The sequence below is a fragment of the Polypterus senegalus genome, chromosome 3 (assembly GCF_016835505.1).
Source record: "Polypterus senegalus isolate Bchr_013 chromosome 3, ASM1683550v1, whole genome shotgun sequence".
Classification (NCBI taxonomy): Eukaryota; Metazoa; Chordata; class Cladistia; order Polypteriformes; family Polypteridae; genus Polypterus; species Polypterus senegalus.
The window spans coordinates 182,250,552-182,270,326 of record NC_053156.1 but is presented as its reverse complement, the minus strand read 5'-3'; the positions used below and the strand labels follow the sequence as shown (position 1 = coordinate 182,270,326).

The following is a 19,775-nucleotide window of genomic DNA, read 5'->3' as shown; positions in this document are numbered from 1 at the left end:
TGGGAAAAATGCAGAGGTCCTGCCTCCGCTCTGCACAGCATTCACAGTGCCAGTGTACAGGCCAGCCATGATATCCAGCAACCTCAAGGGGATCCCGCGAACACTCAGGATGTCCCTCAGGGCAGCTCGATCAACGCTTTGCAAAAATCAACAAAGGCTCCAAAGAAACTGCCGATATTCGCGTTTGCAGATGTGCCATACTCTTTAAATTTCTTAGTGATTGATTTAATTGGAATCCAGGGGATATTCTTTGACTCTGGTATTTTCTTATATCCCCCCCTGTGCTTTGTAATCACCTTTTCACTGAGCTGTTTGCAGTGTTCTTTTGTTTTCAAGGTCTAGGCCACAAGTCGGACTTTCCAGATGCATGTGCATGTATACTGCAATTACCTAAAACTCCTTGACTACAGAAAGGAGACCTCCATTAAACTAATGTTGTGACTTCTAAAACCAGTTGGCTTCACCAGTGATAGTAAAGGGATTGAACACTTATGCAATCAATCATTTAGTGTTTTATCTGTAATAAATCTTGACCACTTTGCAGAGATATGTTTTCACTTTGACATTTTAAGTACTTGGGGATTTTTCTGGATTTATGGACAATCAATATTGTGTCCTGGATTTCGACTAACTTTGTTTGCTTTTAGGTCTGACTTTTTGTGTTTGTTTTCCCTCTTTGTTCTAATTTTGTTTTTGTTCTGAAAGGTTTTTTTTAAAATAAATATGTTAAAATATAACAAACTTTTGTTTTTTTCACGTTGTTAGAATTTTTTTCTTAACAGTTTCCCCTCCTACTTTCTGAATTTTTATTGCTATTTAAATATTTTTTAATTGTGTGTGACCTGTTTCTTAATTTTTCGGTGAGGCTCAGGCTTGGTCTAAGGAGGTTGAACTTCATTTTGATATTAAAGTAGCACTGAGGCCTTCCTACACTGTGTGCACAATTATTAGGCAAGTTGTATTTTTGAGGATTAATTTTAATATGGAACAAACACAGTGCTATCAGTCAATCCAAAATGTTAATAAACCTGAAACCTGAATGTTTCACAACGGAAATGTGAGTGTGAACATCATCAGGGGAATACATATGTGCGCACAATTATTAGGCAACTATTAGTGTGCGGATTTATTATGCAACTAAAGGAAAAATGAAAATTTTCCCATCTCACTTGTTTATTTTCATCTGTTATAGTGAGAATAATAAACAAACACCTCAAAATTTACAAATAAACATCTCTGACATTTCAAAAAAAATAAATCATTCAATCAATGACCAATATAGCCACCCTTCTTTCCAATAACAGTCATAAGCCTTTCCATTCATGGAGTCTGTCAGTTTCTTGATCTGTTGACGATCAGCTTTTTGTGGAGCAGTGACTACAGCCTCCCAGACACTCTTCAGAGAGGTGTATTGTTTTTCTCCCCCATAAATCTAGCGTTTAAGAAGTGCCCACAAGTTCTCGATAGGGTTTAGGTCAGATGAGGAAGGGGGGCCATGTCATTATTCCTTCATCTTTAAGGCCTTTACTGGCTGGCCACGCAGTGGAGAACTTCGATGCAAGTGATGGAGCATTGGCCTGCATAAAAATCATGCTCTTCTTCCTGTATCACTGTTTGAAGAAAGTGTCTTTGAAAAACTGGCAGTAGGTTTGGGAGTTGATTTTGAGTTCATCTTCAATGCAAAAGGTCCAACTAGCTCATCTTTAAAAATACCAGCTCATACCAGTACCCCACCTCCACGTTGGAGTGGAGCTCTGTGCCCATTACTGATCCACAGGTCCATCCATCTGGTCCATCAAGAGTCACTCTCATCTCATCGGTCCATAAAACCTTTGAAAAAATCTGTCTTCAGATATTTCTTGGCCCAGTTTTGACGTTTCAACTTATGTTTCTTGTTCAGTGGTGGTTGGGTTTCAGCCCTCCTTACCTTGGCCATATCTTTGAGCACTGAACACCTTGTACTTCTGGGCACTCCAGGTAGGTTGCAGCTCTGGAATATGAAAGTACTGGAGGATAATGAGTTCCTGGTAGCTTCACGTTTGATTCTTCTCAAATCTTTGGCAGCTAATTTGCGTCTTTTGTTCTCAACACGTTTCTTGCGACCCTGTTGACTATTTGCAACAAAATGTTTGATGGTTCTGTGATCACACACCAATATCTTAGCAATTCCAAAAGTGCTGCATCCCTCTGAAAGACTTTTTACAATTTTTGACTTTTCAGAGTCAGTTAAATCTCGTTTTTGGCCCATTTTGCCTGAGGAAAACTAGCTGCCTAATAATTCTGCACACCTTGATATAGGGTGTTGATCTCCTTAGGCCACACCCTCCCTCATTACACAAATACACATCACCTGACGTACTTAAATCCAATAAGCATTCAAGTTAATACAGCTTGGAGTTGGAATATACGCATTAAAAATGATGATATGGTCAAAATACTCACTTGCCTAATAATTGTGCACACAGTGTAGAAGTGAAGTGAGTCAGGCTTATCATAAAAAATTCATTATTTGCTAATAAATATGACAGTAATTTTGAATAAAAACAGATTTTTCAGCCCATCAAGCTCATCGATACTATCCACGTAATTTCTCCAAAATAACATCAAGTCTAGTTTTGAAGGTCCCTAAAATCATAATTTTATCCACGTCTGTGGATCTCTGGACAAAGAAAAACCTTTCAAGATTTGTGTGGAATTTCCTCTTCAATAGTTTTCATCTAAGTCCCGTATTCTTGTTGAAGAATTAATTTTAAAGTATTCGCAGGTTTCCACTATACTAATGGCCTTTTTAATTTTAAACACTTCAATAATGTCACCTGTTTATCCCAATTTGCTCAATTTAAAAACGGCAGTCAAATACTTTCAGTTTTCCCTTGTAGTCCTGGAATCAGATAATTCTCTCTTCTCTGGACTTTCTGTAGCGCTGCTTGTATTCCCTGTAATGGGAATATGACACTGTATATGAAATAAGAGACGAGAAAATGAAACAGGCACGGGCCAAAACTGGACAGACTAAGCCTTGGGTCAAAGCCCAGATTGCCAGACATAAAGTCATGATACCTTGCTAAATGGTCAATAACTTTCAAGAAAGAATACCAAGTACCTTATCCTAGTCATAAAGCAAAAGAGAGAGTTGAAAATATGTTTCCAGAATCCTTTTTAAACTGAAAAAAACCTAAAGAAAAATGCTCCTTATTATTATTATCCTCTATATTTGAAAATCAATATGTGCACAATACAGATGTTTATATTATGTTAATGATAACATCTGTTGAAGAAAAACAATGGGCTCAGAGTTGTAATTCTATATGTTGCAACTGGCCACCTAGATTTGACACAGGAGGCACGTATAAAAGTACAAAAGACTTTTATTTTCTTCAGCTGGAGGGCACGTCTTCCCCATAATCCCCCCAGCCACAACACAGTCCCAAACACAAGCACTAAACACCAAAACACTCCTCTCTTCTACCACCACTCCTCCACAAGCTTTGCCCTCCTCCTCCCGACGCTGAATGGTGGTCGCTGGCTCCCTTTTATCAGGCACCCGGAAGAGCTCCAGGTGGTTGATTGCCAACATTATACTGCACTTCCAGGTAAGGCAAAACTAGTGCCCAAAAGGGGCCAGCCGCTCCTGTTGCAGCACCCCCTGGTTGTGCCTGTGGAACCCCACATAGCTGCACAGAACTCCAACCCCCATGAAGCCCTGGGGGAGTCCGAGGAACTGCTGCAACCCAGGGAGGCTGCCATCTAGTGTCCAGGGTGTGATACTAGGCTTCCCACCCTTGTCACCCTGGCAGATGTGGTGAAGGGGTGTCCTGGCCAAGCATGGGCCCCCGCCATCCGTCACAATGTATAGCTGAGACACTAAAACAGAACTTAAAGTATGCCACTGTGTCTATATTTTAATTAAAATTGTAAAGGTTTTTATAGGTTTTTCTGACTGACCAGGCTGTCCACAAAAGCATCAGTTCATATCCTACCTCGACATGTTCCTATCAAAGTTCAATTACACATGGCCTCTTTTCAAAATTCTGCTGAGATGTTAAACAGTGAACTTTATACACCTAACTGACCCAGACAGATGTCACTTTTAATCGATGATAAACTGCCATTTCAAAGGTCAATGCTTACTTTGCTGCCACAGAACAGATTTAATACAGAAAATCATCCTAACAGAGAGATTAATATCAAACCTTTCAACACATCAAGTGTCACACGCTTTCTGTTGTTACATGGTAAGGCACATGTAAACGGTGAAAAATGAATTCTTTTGCTATTCTTGTTTAATTTGTCTTTCTTTTTATTTGAATTGCTTTACATAAGGCACCACTATTATTGCTTCTAGTGTCTATGATATTTGCTTGTATGCTTTCTCATTATGTATTAAAAATTTCAAATAGCATTGAACTAAAGCAAATAAAGCTTTGATTACAGTCATGTGGTGTGCATAAATAATTACATAGGCTCAAACTAATCAAATGTCACCATAGTCTCAATGAAGTAAATCATATCAGCTTAGGACAATGCAAACCACAAAATTACACTACTGGAGATACTTTGACAAAAGAAAATAAAAAGTGGAAATGAAACTAATAATAAGTAAGCACTGTAGGGTTGAGTCGTCCCCTCCCACAAAGCACATGGCCACTTTCACTTGCAACTTTCTGCTTTATCATAAGTACAGTGTAGCTCACAAGTTTAAAATGAAAAAAAAAAAATAGTGCTGCTTTTACTTGTCTTATTTCCTTTGATAAAAAAAATCGGAGGAATGGTTTCTCTTTGCTGAAAGTACAACCATTCTTTAAAGAAAGCTGAAGATGGTGCTTGGAACAACTTGGTGGTTGTTCTACACTCATTAACTACATGCTAATAGAAAATACATATGAATACTGTGGGATATGGCCGGCAGCTTATTCCGGCCAATACCCCCAAGCTGCCAGATGGAGTCCTCCCTGCAAAGTGGAGATGCCCTGAATGCCAGCAGGGAATACTGGACAATGTAGTTTTTATTCTCAGCCCTGTTGGATACCTTGGGGCCCGCTAAAGGACGCTGCAGGGAGGCACAGAGACTATTTGCCGTATGCCCAGGAAGTACATCAGAGTCACGTGGACAAAGGGAACGATGTGCTTCCTGGGTGAAGAAAAAGAAGGATTTTTATCTGACCTGGAAGTATTCCAAGTCACATGGACAGAGAGGGTAAAACTCTTCCGGGTCAAGGACTATAAAAAGGGCAGTGAAACACCAGAGCATTGAGCTGAGCTGGGAGGAAGGGTGGCTAAGTGTCTGGGAGTTGGAGGATTGATTATTATTATTATTATTATTATTATTATTATTATTGTATTGAATAGTTAATGAGTAGTGTGGAGTGGAGGGTGCTTGGTGCACATAATTATTATAATAAAAAGAAGAATTATTGCACTTTTACCTGGTGTTTGGTGTGGTACCTTAGGGTTCAAGGGAGCGATAGCCCCCCTTACTGCCACAATACATATTATTCAAAATATGTATTCAGCGTATTAAATATGTAAAACAGACATGGATAAAGTTTAATGTGTAGGTTCTGAAGCACTTCATTCAAAAATAAACATGGAAATTTTGCGACACCTTATTTAACAGTATAGGAGGACATGCTGTTAGGGTACAATATTCAAGATAAGGAGGCACTTGTAATATATAGTACAAGGTGCTCAAAAACACACAAAAGAATTTGGCAGATATATATATATATATATATATATAATATTCTGAAATTTTTATTGAAAACAACAGAGGTGATAAATGAAGAAAAGAATCATTGTGTAGCTTGTTAAGTAGCCAGTACTTCTGATCAAGTGAGCTTGAATATGTGTACTTTGTGCTTTAGCAAAATCACTTAGCAAAAAAAAGAGTGCTTCCTGTTTCTTGTCTTTACATGCATGTTCCACTTTTCTTCACCTGTTGAAGCATTAGTACAGAATTCTGTATGTGAAATATGGACTATAAAATTAAGCTTTGCAAAGTAATGGATAATCAGAAATATACAGTATATATATTTGACAGAAAACTTCAAAAATTAACTTTATATAACAAACTTTACAGATTGTTCTAAATGTTACATATAAGGTAACTGTAATGGTAGGAATTTTCAAAATATCATCAGAATACTATTATTACTTATTTTGCAAAAAGTGCTACCCAAACTGAATTGTTAACAATTGGTAGGTTAACATGATGATGTTCTCTTCAACTTCAAGTCAAAATCTCAATCAACATTAGAGGAATTCAGCAGAATATATTGTTGTATTCATTATATTACGTTATACACTTGTGATTCAGACTTCATCATCAGGAATTTTCAGACTTGCACTGACCATGGAGTAAAGGTTTGTGGATCCTGTGGATGAATCTAAAATAAAGAAGGTTGGAATCACTCAATAGTTTCCTCATACAGAGCTACAAAGGAGATCAGCTATCAAAATACATGATTTAAATATGGTTATCATGTAAATCAAAAGACCACAAGTTTCTAGAAGAAAAATAATAAATAAAAATATGATTGCACATTTTGATTTTACAGTATCTCCCATGTATGGAAAAATGTATTCCATAATTTTCAGAATCTGAAGCCAAGGACAACAATTTTTAATTAGTTAGACAAGTGCATTGGCAATCTTGTTGATGCTAAGCCTGAAAGTGGCTTTCAGAGTTATGTTTTCCCACATTTATATAGAATATAAAAGATACCAAGAAAATAATTTTAAAAAACCATTCATTTATTTATATTTTAAATACTTCAGTAGAGATCCGTGTTATGGTTTGTGGCATTTCATATATTCTGTCTAAGATGGTTTGCTAATGAGTATATAGAGAATTTTTCTTTCCTTATGTGTATGATTAATATGATTTTACATGACCATTCTAAAATTTTGATGTCATAAAGATAAGAAATACAGGGAGGCTACATTCTGAATGCTTTTAAAAAACAAATATTTATGGTTGTATTTCCCAATAGAAAAGGCACCTATTAAGGAAATCATTTGCTTTCTCCAGCATTAAAAGCAACAGACCATAGAGTATGGCCAGTGGCTCAGTACATTCCTGGTGACATTTTGTCTTTTCTAACATAAAACCTCACTGGGCAGCGTTCTTGGGTATGAAGAGAGAGAGAGTCTTTTACATAAAATTGTTATTTTCATTACTAGGACCATTTCTGAATCTTCAGTTGTGCCTTGCTAAGAGATCTCTCCAAGGAATGTAATTTCTTTGAAGCAATAGGTGAACTGAAGTGAACTAAGTTTCTGTTACGTGGCTGGACATCTGATCTGTGTGTAGAATAAATGAACAGCTTAACTGTTTGTATTAGGACATTAACCTCTGCAAGTGAAGCTCTTCTCATTGTAACTTAAACAAAAATCAACATACAAATCGTAAAAAAACACTTACAGAATTCAAAAAATGGTCAACATCTAATTAGTGATGTACTAGTGAAAAATATCATCATTATAATAATGATGATAAAATGGAAAGAAAGTATACTGTATTCCACCCCACTGGAGTGGAAAGTAGCCACATATAGATTGCACTCTATATGTGCAAGGCATTCAATAATTCAACTTAAAATCTTTCACTTTTATCTCATTGAAAATTGCCTAAAATGTACCCAGGGCAAGATCCAACCTGCAAGCATTGCAATCGAGCTCCAGCCTCACTTGACCACATGTTTTGGGAGTGCATCAAATTAACATCATTTTGGACAAAAGTCTTTCAACGTTTACCAGACAGCCTTGGTGTCACATTCACTCCTAGCCTATTAACAGCTGTGTCTGATGTACTGCCAGACAGGTTTAAAGTGGACAAGAACAAATTCATCGTAATAATCTATACCACACTGCAAACATGTAGACATATCTTGCTTTAATGGAAGAATCCTAACTCACATTTTTAAGTCAGTGGGTGATGTTCTATACTATTTGAAATTGGAAAATAAATCAAAACCATGACATGATATAATTAATAACATTTTATAATAATTTATATCTAGGGACAACCCCAAACTGGGGCAACAGTTCACCTTTCAGCCATAACCGAAAGCACCCAGCCAAGACTATGATGCAGTGGCTTCAAGTTAATCTTTGACTGTTCTTGAGTGTCCCAGAAAAAGCCCAGACCTAAACCCCATGGTACAAATGTGGGAAGGCCTGCAGATGCACGCTTATAGATATTTTCAATCCAGTCTAATGGAGCTTGATAGAATCTGCCAGGAATAATGGGATAAACTGCCCAAATCTAGAAATTCAAAGCCTGTAGAGACTTACCCAGGAAGACTTGAAGATGTAATTGCTGACAAAGGTTTTTTTTTTTTATAAAGTACTGAATCAGAATACTTATATGATTAAAAGATTACAGTTTATGATTTTTATTAATTTAAAAAAACTTAAAAAAAACATGTTTTCATTTTGTCATCATAAAGTGTAGACTGATGCGCAAAAATGCTGATCTTATTCTTTTAAAAGTAAACAGAAAATGTTTAAATGGTGTGAATACTTTCTGAATTCCCTGTATGCTGTGAATAACATATATTTGAACAGGCTATGTTAAGGTTATAATAGTAATATTAAGAGTTTTAATAATAATGAAAGAAATACCACAATTATAACAGTAAAAATAGAGAAAGAACACACATAAACAAGCTGAGTTATTTTAGAGATAACTAATAAACAAAATGTATTTTTTAATATTAATCACAACAAGCATTAAAGAAATGCTATACTTTAACAAAGATCTTCCATACATTTTCCTAATGATAGAATTACAGTATGTCTACTATTAACTGCACAAGGCCTACTCAGTCTCTGCGCTGTCCTTATTAGAGCCTAAACATGCTTTAAAATGGCATTAATTAATCTTGTTAATTCTTCTTGTGCAGAGACTTATAAATGTGGATGCCACCATTAACAACCAGCCTAGTGGACAACAATAGTCCATATCTGATAACTTGCTGTTTGTAGACACTGCTTTACAGTAGATTTTTTTTTTTTTTTTTAAACATTTTTCCTTCAACTCTTTTCCTTGGGCCTGTAATTCTAACATTTTTTTTCTATGCGATCTGTCTTTCACATTCTACCAATTTATTACAAAGTAATTTACATACACTGTCAAAAACAGTTCTTTTAAGACATATTTAGATATAAAGGCCTGAATGTCACATAACTTTCTAGAAGGAGGATAAAACAGAAGTCATTTGTTCAAAGACCCAGAAAGAGAACCTGACCCCAAAACTAGAAACATTAGGACTTGACCCATGCCAAAAAGCAAGAAATCTAGTGAAATTTGACTCTAGTCATTTGAATTTCCAAAGGTCATGTGCTGGGTATAACAAAAACTGCATTTTTTCATCTGAAGAACATCACTAAAGTGAGGCCATTTCTCTCTCCATGATAATTTTGTTTTGTAGCCGAGGAGTATGAATTTATTATTATTTTCCTCCCCCCCAACACAACTCCTCTTCTGCAGCCCATGGACCAGCAGGTTATTTCAAATTTTAAGAAGCTGTACACCAAAGGACTATTCACCAGGTGTTTCAATGTGACTGAGGAGACATCTTTGACCCTGAAAGAGTTCTGGAAGAACTATTTTAAAATCGTTCATTGCAGCAGCCTCATTGATAAAGCCTGGGAAGATGTCACACATCAGACCTTGATCTCGGCCTGGAAGAAACTTTGGCCTGAATGTGTTCTTGAACAGGTTTTAGAAAGTTTTGAGCATGCTGTTGTGGATGAGATTGTGTCCATGGGCAAGAGCATGGGTCTTGAAGTGGACAATGAGGACATCGAGGAGCTGGTCCTGAATCACAAGGAGGAACTGACGATGGAGGAACTCACTGAACTCCAGCAGGAACAGCTTAGGTTGCTCACCGAGGAGCAGTCCTCCGGGGAAGAAGAGGAAAGGGTGGTTATAAAAAGTGATGTGATAAAAGCCATCATGGAAAAATGGAATGAGTGCCAGGATTTTTTTGAGAAGAACCACCCTGACAACAGAGTGATAAACATGATGAACAACAATGTCATCTCGCATTTCTGAAAAATTTCAATGTGAGGGAAAAGGCAACTCCTATTAGACCTCTATTTCGTGAAGTCTGATCCTCCAGCTAAACAGCTAAAAACACCAGAAACCCAAGAAATCACAACAGAGGAAACACCTGAAGGAGAACATTCCTCTCTCGCGGAGCCGGACTCTCCCTCAAAACTGTAACCTCCTTTCCACCCAGTTCCTCCTCACTTCCTTCATGCCAGAACTCGACTCATGCAAGGTTAGTTTTCTTGGTGGTTTATGGTGAGTTTTTGTATTACAGATTTTTCAAATGTTCATTTTTCGGTTCGTAGCGTGAATTGTTGCAATGTTACTTTTCTTGGTTGTTTATTAAGTTACGGATTTTTCAAATGTTCATTTTTTCCCTGTGCTTAAAACTCATTTAAAAAAAAAAGTGTTTGTAGGGCTATAGCATGAACTCTTGCAATGTTAGTTTTCTCTGTTGTGCAAGGTTTTCTCAGTGATATTCAATGTTTTTACATTCAGTTTACTATTACACTGTGCATTCTATGGTTTAATTAACTATATTTGTACTTAAAAATCTTTAAAAGAAATATATTTACATACAGTTCGTATGGTCTGGAATGGATTAATTGTATTTACATACAATCCTATGGGGAAAATTACTTCGGGTCACAACCAAATCAGGTTACGACCAGAGTTTTGGAACGAATTATGGTCATGAACCGAGGTTCCACTGCATCTTGTAGTAGCAGAGGTCACAGCCAAAGACGAACCAGAAATGAAAATGACAAAGGAAATCCTGGTTATGTTATTTGGCTTGGATGTGATAAGCCCTCATTCCAAACTTTACTTTCAGTTTTTCTCAGGGCTGTGGTGAGAACTTGGCCACCTCCAGGTCTAGGTTCAGAATGTGTAGAGTGGGGCTCACTACAGTGACAATGTCTTGCTGAACAAGATCTACATCAATCTCCTTCCCTTTATCTGTATGTGACAAGCCATATGACTTTGAAATAGCTATTTCCCTTCATGTATTCAGTGTCATTTGCCCCTGTGTCTGCGCTATGCATCACTAATTATAAAGGGTTAATAAAAAAAATACAAGAATATTAAGCATTGAAAGATATGTAAAAAATGCAAATTTCTGGATTCCTTTTACTTGTAAATATCATATTAGCATATTGTCCTGAATGCAAAATCAGTGTCAACTGGCCACAATTCATCAATTAATTAATGGACAGTGTGGTAGACGACCAGGGACCTTGCTCCACCGGGACACCTGGAGCAGGGAAGGACCGGGAGAGGGGAAATATGTCCCCTGCGCACAAGACACCATCACAGAACACCTGGAGTACATCTGGGGGTGGAATAAAAGGGGCCGCCTTGCTCCATTCGGTTAGCCGGAGTCGGGAGGGAGAAGACGGAGCCTGCAAAAGAGGAGTGGAGGCGGCTGAAGAGTAGTGAAGGAAAGGACTGAGTAGTTGTGTGAGTTTGTGGAAATGGATTGTGCAAATAGAAATTGTAAATAAACCGTGTATGTTGTGGACATCTGGTGTCATGTCTGTCTGTGGCCGAGCTATCTTTTACAACAGATATTGTTGTTTTCTTTTTATATATAATCAGTTTTTACCTTGTTCTATTTGTGTGTTTTAACAAATCTGCATTTACTGTATATGTGTACAAGTTCTGTATTTAGTAATAAGTATAATCTACTCTTGCAATTAACTTGGGAAGTGATCACAGTGCTTTGCATCTGCACTCAGTGAAGAGGGTTATACAAAAAATAAGCTGTATTGCATTGTACTGTATATGTAAATCTGGTTGAAATGAAAACATGCTGACACAGTGATAACCCAAGATTGAACTTGAGAACCTGAGCTCTAGAGAATACTTAACATTGAGTTCTTTTAACAGATAAAAAGATAAATATGATGTGGTATCAAATAGTTTAGATACAGGGCCCCAACGCCCAGATAATCTACTGAAATAAGAGATTCCCCATCAACTTCAGCATTTAATTTATTGTTTTATTATAGCATGCTCATGGTAAAAGCTACTTAGGCAGCTGCTCATATTGCTTTTCAAACATTTAATAATCATTCTGTTCTCTTTCTTCTCCTACTTTTCATGTCCTCTGGTGATGATAATTGTATTGCAGGTAATGACCTTGGAAGAAGTCCTCTATGTGAAGGGTATAACCATAACCAGGTACAGACATAACATGAGACCCTTGTATTCTGCAAAAAATCATGGTTATTCATTCTAGTTCTACATGTGCCGTGTACCTCATAATTCAAATAAACCTTTTTCATCTATTACAAATATCTTGTTTAAAACTGTTAAAATATACTCTGCATAAGTTCTGACATGCACAATGTCATCAAGCAGCTGCATTGGTGAGTTGCTTGGCCTTATAATTATTGTGGGCAAAAACAGTTATATAACTCTAAGATAGACTTGGAGTTGAAGTCTCTTCTAATGCTTACATCAGTATTTGGAGTACCACAAAATTGTGCAATGAAAAATCTGTTGTATCCTATATCACACTTCTTGCACAAAGGCTTATTTTGATCAATGGAAGAACCCCATACTACCCTCTATGAGTCTGTGGGAAAGCAATGTTTTCCTATATTATATTATTATCTCAAATAAGAAAAAAATCAGATTCTACGGTATTTTTTAAAAATTCTGTTCAAAACTTGTTGAGAACTTGCCAACAACTAATTAATATAATTCAAAAGTAAACATATCTGGCTTGTGATTAACATTTTCACTCCACTAGCTGTTTTACACTACACAAAGATCTGTTTTAGATGGGACTCTCTTTTTACATTATTCTCTTATTGGATGGGTCTTGAAAGTTCTTTTTGTACTTTTCAAGAAGAATATTCAACTCTCATTTGTCTGAGTTGTAAAAAATTTTAGATATTTGGCCTGCAGCTGCCTTAAAACAATTCACGTTCTATCTCAGTCCAAAATTTTCACATTTTCCCCATATCAGGGCGAGTTTTCTCTGGATACTCTAATTTTCTCAAAAATTCCAAAGTTGTTTACTTGGTTCTCTGGCAGCTTTAATTTGTCCTTGTTTAAATGAAATTAAATGTTTGCTTTAGTGCACTTTGCAAGAGACTTAGCACACAGGGTGATGTTGGGGTTGAATCCTGCATTCCTTCTGATGCTGCTGGTATACGTTTTAGTCCTCCCAACACAACCCCTAACCCTAAACTAAAATAAGATAAATGGGTGTAAATAAGATGGATTGATGAAATTATTTTATCATCCATTACTGTATAATTAGTTAAGCACTTTCTTCCAAATGTTCATAGTGCAAGGAAACACAGATTACAAACCAGTTTTGTGAAGTTGTCCACACAAGCATTCCGTATCCTCTCGGGCGTGGCAGGGCTGTCAAGGCGGAAAGGGCCAGTAAGGTTGGATTCTGCTCTTGCTGCTGAGATGGCATCTTTGATTGCAAAAAACACGGATATAGCAAGTAAAAGTGGAGGCTCCCCAACAGCCTGCAAGATAATCACAAAAAGTTACTCAGCCTTCTTTATCAAAAATGAAAAACACTAATAACTATTGCTCAGCAACCCTTCTTTATTAAAAAAAAAAAGAAATACAAGTTGCTAATTTCAGTGCTTAAAGTCGGCTGGTACTCACAGGCACAAGGCGTCACTTCTCACACACTCTCATTAATGTTCTGACCCTGCTCAACAAGACAGGCTGATCACCACGCTCTCTAACAAAAGACTGTAGGCTAGAAGTGTACCTTACAAATATCCTTGCTAAACTTCATTATCCAGTGTGTGCTAAGTTATATAAATAAGCTTGTGTTTCTTCAGTTCATTTTCCTCTGTACTCTCCTGTTCTGTGATTTCTTTTGGTGACAAGAAGATTTCATGTGCGGAATTCTGCATGTCTTATAATTTTAGGTTGACTGCTAAATGATTAAAAGAAAATAAGATCTGAGGCAGAAGACAACACTTCAAAATCAAAATAAGTCAAATTCTTCTCAACACACACTGGGACTAGGCAGCTTAAAGATGCTAGGGCCAGTCCTGCCACCATAATTAGTAGAGAGCCTGTTGGTGTAAAACTAATGATATCAACAGCAAAAGTGTAGATGAACTGACAGTTGGTCAAATTCTATATATTTGCTCTCTGAAAGAATGGCTCAGGGGCGGCATGGTGGCGCAGTGGTAGCACTGCTGTCTCGCAGTTAGGAGACCCGGGCTCACTTCCCGGGTCCTCCCTGCGTGGAGTTTGCATGTTCTCCCCGTGTCTGCGTGGATTTCCTCCGGGTGCTCCGGTTTCCTCCCACAGTCCAAAGACATGCAAGTTAGGTGAATTGGTGATTCTAAATTGGCCCTAGTGTGTGCTTGGTGTGTTTGTGTGTGTCCTGTGGTGGGTTGGCACCCTGCCCGGGATTGGTTCCTGCCTTGCCCTGTGTTGGCTGGGATTGGCTCCAGCAGACCCCCGTGACCCTGTGTTCGGATTCAGTGGGTTGCAAAATGGATGGATGGATGGAAGATTGGCTCATCAAAAACAAAAAAATGGCAATGTTATTTTAGTCCACTGCACCCCATCCTCTGCTCTAGCCCTCCGCTCCTCTAGGTGCCTTTCTGATCCTTTGATGCAAAAGACATGAAGATCAGTGTTCATCTACTCTTATTTTTATATAAATTGAGGTACAGTGAGTCTATTTGTGCTTTACAAAATGGACTAAATGTTGCATTGTAACAATGTTACATTGTAATGATCTTTAGGTATTCCCTCCTCATTACATTTTTTATTTGGTAAACACTTTCATTAATAGCAACTAAAAAATTCTGCTATTAGGCAAAAACATACCAAGCAAAATTTACAAAATTACAAGGAGTGCAGGTAAAAAAGGCAGCTTGTGGAAGGGTAGGTCAAGTGTTCACAACAGCCTGATTGGATAAGCTTATAGAGTGGATTGCCGGTGGTCAAAGCAGGATTAAACTTAACGGGATTCTTCTCCCCCTTCACAGGACCTAAATACTTATTATTCATTTTGCCTGTTTTAGGGATTATGTGTCAAGCCAGCAGCCTCCAAAAGTCACGTGCTGATTGAGGTAGCTTTACTGACACTGACAATGCTCTTTAAAGTGTTGATTTTAAAGCTGTTATAATAACTAAATAACTGTAAGAGAATAATTTATAGGTAACAGTAGGCAAGTACAGTATTTTGGTTTGCAATGCACACTGAAATATATAATCATTTGTTTGAAAATGTCAGCTACAGAAATGATCAAACAAGTGTACCAGGAGGAAGGATGATGTAATACACAAAATGAACTAATAAGATGACTAAGATCTCAGCAGATGTCCTGTAAACAAGACTGGACAGTTGTTACATACACAAAAATGTCAGAAGTGGTGGCTCAATGTAAAGAATATGAGAAAACAACAATATAATAAAACAGACTTTTATTTTTAATAAGTCATTTGGGTATAGACCAACGAAGCAAGCAGAGTAAATGTATGCATTCACTGACACTATTATGTAATTTCAGTTTCTTATAAAATACACCTACTGTATACCCTTAATATTTTGACCATTCTGATCATGCTGTAACAGACTGCTGTGACAGAGGCTCCCTCTTCAGCATGATACTGAAAGAGTAATAAGAACACAGATGGACAGGTTTTCTCCTAAGTACTTACTCCAAAAGGTTTTATTAAACTTGTCCCGATAGAGGATATGTTTGTTTTTTTAATTAAGATGTTGATTTCTATCACATGGTGGCACGGTGGAGTAGTGGGTAGCGATGCTGCCTCGCAGTTAGGAGATCTGGGCTCACTTTCCAGGTCTGCCCTGCGTGGAGTTTGCATGTTCTCCCCGTGTCTGTGTGGGTTTCCTCCGGGTACTCTGGTTTCCTCCCACAGTCCAAAGACATGCAGGTTAGGTGCATTGGCGATTCTAAATTGTCGTGTGTGTGTGTGTGTGTGTGTGTGTGTGTGTGCACACTGCAGTGGGCTGGCACCCTGCCCTGGGTTTGTTTCCTGTCTTGCGCCCTATGTTTGCTGGGATTGGATCCAGCAGACCCCTGTGACCCTGTAGTTAGGATATAGTGGGTTGGATAATGGATGGATTTCTACCACATAATAAAAGGAAAATCACAAATATAGCAGTTATTTCTTATTATGTTCAACAAAAGTGGGAAACCAGCTTTTGTTTGTGAAGGTGAATATTGTGAGCTGGAGGGCTGATCGCACACCAAAAAGAGACAGACGCCCCTGGGAAAACCACAACCCCTGAAACACTGACTCCTAGCTCTTTACCATTGTGCCATAACGCGTAATACAAGCCTCACGCGGTACTCCGCCAACTTAAAAGCCTTGCAAAGCGCCGGTCAGTTTTGGTATTAATTTGTTTTGCTTTCTCTCTCTCTCAGACTGCTTCTGCTCCTGATGCGTATTCATTTGAAGAAGAAGAAACTTACACTACCATTTAATTGATAGACAAAACTGTCATCTCTGTCAAGGATAAAGTTTGAAGAGACAAATGTTTGTTTGCAGTGTTTGAATAAAAATCCTTTTTCTTTCCACGACTTCGTGTGTCTCTGTGCAAATCTCTGACCCAAGCGTGATAAGTGGTACCAGGAGTGGTTGCACAGATGGATGCCCGCGAGGAGTTATTTCGATTGGCTCAAGAAGTTCCACTTCCTCACGATCCAGAAGATGACATGCCTCCGATTCCTGATATGGATAATCGTCGACGATATATTCCTGATCCGAATGTTCCAGTTATTAACCGTCGACCGTACATCCCTATACCACCTCTACTTGAAAATGGAAAGAATGTACTAACGAAAATGGGCCCTAACGATGACCCAGAGATGTTCCTAATAGCCTTCGAGCAAATTGCAACCACGCTGGGATGGGACAGACGATTATGAGTTCCTGAAGGAACAAGTGGTTTTACGTAAAACTAAGACTTTCTTGGCAAAAGGCTTCGAGCTAAACGACTGGAAGCTTAATATGGATGCCCCAATCCGTGCGCAAATTCAAGATTTAATACATAAAGTGCACTGCTGGTTTGAAGCTAAAATCTGGTAGTGCACTTGTTAATCAAAATGCAGAGCAGTAGAGTAGAAAAGTCAGTCAGTTTTAAAAATTGGCAATACAAACAAACAATTAAAAATATAAAAATGCTGATCATGGAAGTGATGTGCAATACACATGCAAAATACAGAAGTATTGCTGTGTACTGCATCTTGACTTACATGATGATGAGATTAGTGACAGGTAAAATAAAAGACAATTCTTTTACAATTGAATGTCAAAGGCCCAACTGCTGTTTAATAATTTGTATTGCATTGAGTAGGAAAACCCTGTCTGGCATACTTTCTTCTCTTATGAAGCACTCCATCAATGACCTGTTTCCTTAAAAGGCATTAGCTCTCCGGAAATGTGTTCTTTTGAAATTGAGGCACATTAAGTAACTAAACAATATAATAATGTGACAGAAAAGGCGATATCCCTCCCATCGTGATTACGGCGGTACAAGAATCACATGAGAAAAATATACTTTAGATTACATTTTACTGACGGTTGACGCGGTTACAGACGGGAAGCATATGACAAAGACTTTTATCCTGGTGGGACTCTGGATCTACGCAATCTGCCAGTTTTTCGTTCCCATGCTGAGAGGGTTTTTAGACTTTGCCAACACTTGTTTCAAAGTGTTTGGCTGCTGCCCAAGCCTTTTAATACTGTCTGATTCACTTGCTGGTCTTCTCTGTCTCCAAACAAGGGAAGGTAGGGGCTGAACTCCTCCTCCACAAAATACAGAAATACCGTAATGCTTACATGCCGGGTCTTATTCTCCCAACAAGGAAAGAAGATTTTTGTACTGTCAGAGGACAAAAATACTGTTCTATGTTTAAGCTGACTATACAATCCTCCAGTTGTCTTTGGCTATCTAGTCTATGCTTGGTTGGCAATTCTAAATGCTGAGCCCCTGTGTGCCAAACTTAGCATATACATGTGAATGGAAACTTAAACTGTTTAGTTTAGGACAGTGACATAAAATATTAAAGAAAAATGTATTATAACATGACCCCAATGCTCTCGGATGATTCCAGAGTTTCACTAGACATTACTACCAATGTGATGACATTAAAGTTGCCGGAATTTTGGGAACAACTAGCAGCAGTGTGGTTTGCACAAGTGGAGGTACAGTTTTGCAATGCTGGACATCATGGCATATGACACAAAATACTACTATGCTGTTGCAGCACTCAATGCTTCCACTACGTGAAGGGTGTTGAGTCTGCTTGAAAATTCCCCAGAAACAAATAAGTATGTCACTTTAAAGGCATACCTTTTAGAGACATATGTCCTCAAGAAGTCAGATTGGGTGTGGTGAAGATACAGGGTGGCCCAGATCTAATTATGCAGATGGACATCGTCTGGATGACTTTAATTTATGCGGGGACGATTGCAGTTCGGCGCAAAGACGATTCTTTATGTCATCAGTTCGCACACTTCTTGATGGTCCAGGATTTTTCGGGTGATTTTCTATGTAATAACTTTATAAGTTATAGGGAAATGAAAATTGCATAATTAGATCTGGACCACCCTATATAAATGCTTGGCCATGGAGATGCAAAACCTTCTGTGCCGATGGACAATATGTGAGCTTTGCTAGCCAGACACAAGCCCTGTTATATATTTAAAGAACTGTTAATGCAATAAATTCCGGAACAAGTGTGCACTGCCCTAGCCAATATATCTGCTGTTGACTACTGGGAGTTGGCCAAAATGAAGTTATCTCAGAGCTATCTTTCTTATGCGGCCCTCATCAGATTTATTAGCAAGGCCATGGCTTATCCTGCACTTCCGCTTCGAACTTGAAACTGGACTGTGTTTTTAGCATGCTTGACTTGGTGAGAAAGCAAAGAAATGCCGTCCACCTTGTAAATTCAGCCTCCCTAAGACAGTAAACACTATCTCATTCATGGAAGACATTTTGGTTGGACTTTTGGGTTGTTGATTAATGTTAAAAACTATCACCTTGTGAATGCAAAGGACTTTGCCATTCTTCCTTGCCCACACAGAAGTGTTACTACCTCTACAGTATCTTGTACAACATGATGGCTATGACTTGCAAGTTTGATGGCCAATTTAATGACTCCCCTAGCTGTACAAACCCATGTTTTTCAACAGCATACTACATCTCCACTACTGGACTGCCAATACATGCTTGTACTCACTGGCTTGCCCCTACCAGTTATGTATTGCAGAGGCTGAGTTTGCTAAAATGGAGTGAGTGGGAATCGTAGGTGATCAAACAGCCCATGGGTGTAGCCCTTCCATATGTTACCTAAAGCAGGTGGAGGTTTCTAGCCTTGTGATGACTAACACCATTTGAACAACTGAGGAGTTATATACAGGATTTCTTGTTTGTGGCTACCTCCAAATACCTGTGCACCAGAGGATATTCCATCACCCTTTTTGTATAATTTGTATTCCTGCACACACCATTTGACCTTAAAAATGCAGCCCAGACATTCCTATGGTCAAGTGACTACTTTCTTATTGAATTTGATTTCCTTTTTTTCAACCTGGATGATTTTTTGATTGCCAGTTCTTTCATGGTTGACCATCAGCCCTATGCAAGACCCTCAGACTGTGTAGGCTGATTATCAATCCAGCTAAATGTCTGTTATTGACTTCCTGAGATATCACATTTCAAAAGAGGGTGCAATTCCTT

The 19,775-nt window shown here is 38.2% G+C and overlaps 1 protein-coding gene across 1 annotated transcript in view; it reads right to left on the bottom strand.

The window, feature by feature from the left end:
• Nucleotides 1-6,003: 6,003 nt before the first annotated feature.
• Nucleotides 6,004-19,775, bottom strand: part of xdh (xanthine dehydrogenase) — a 254,547-nt gene continuing 240,775 nt past the window's right edge. Inside the window, exons 35-36 of the mRNA XM_039748282.1 lie at nt 13,381-13,548; nt 6,004-6,386 (exon numbers count right to left, since the gene is read on the bottom strand). Coding sequence (XP_039604216.1) covers nt 6,336-6,386; nt 13,381-13,548 — 219 coding nt within the window. The 3' untranslated portion in view covers nt 6,004-6,335. The remainder of the gene's footprint in view (nt 6,387-13,380; nt 13,549-19,775) is intronic.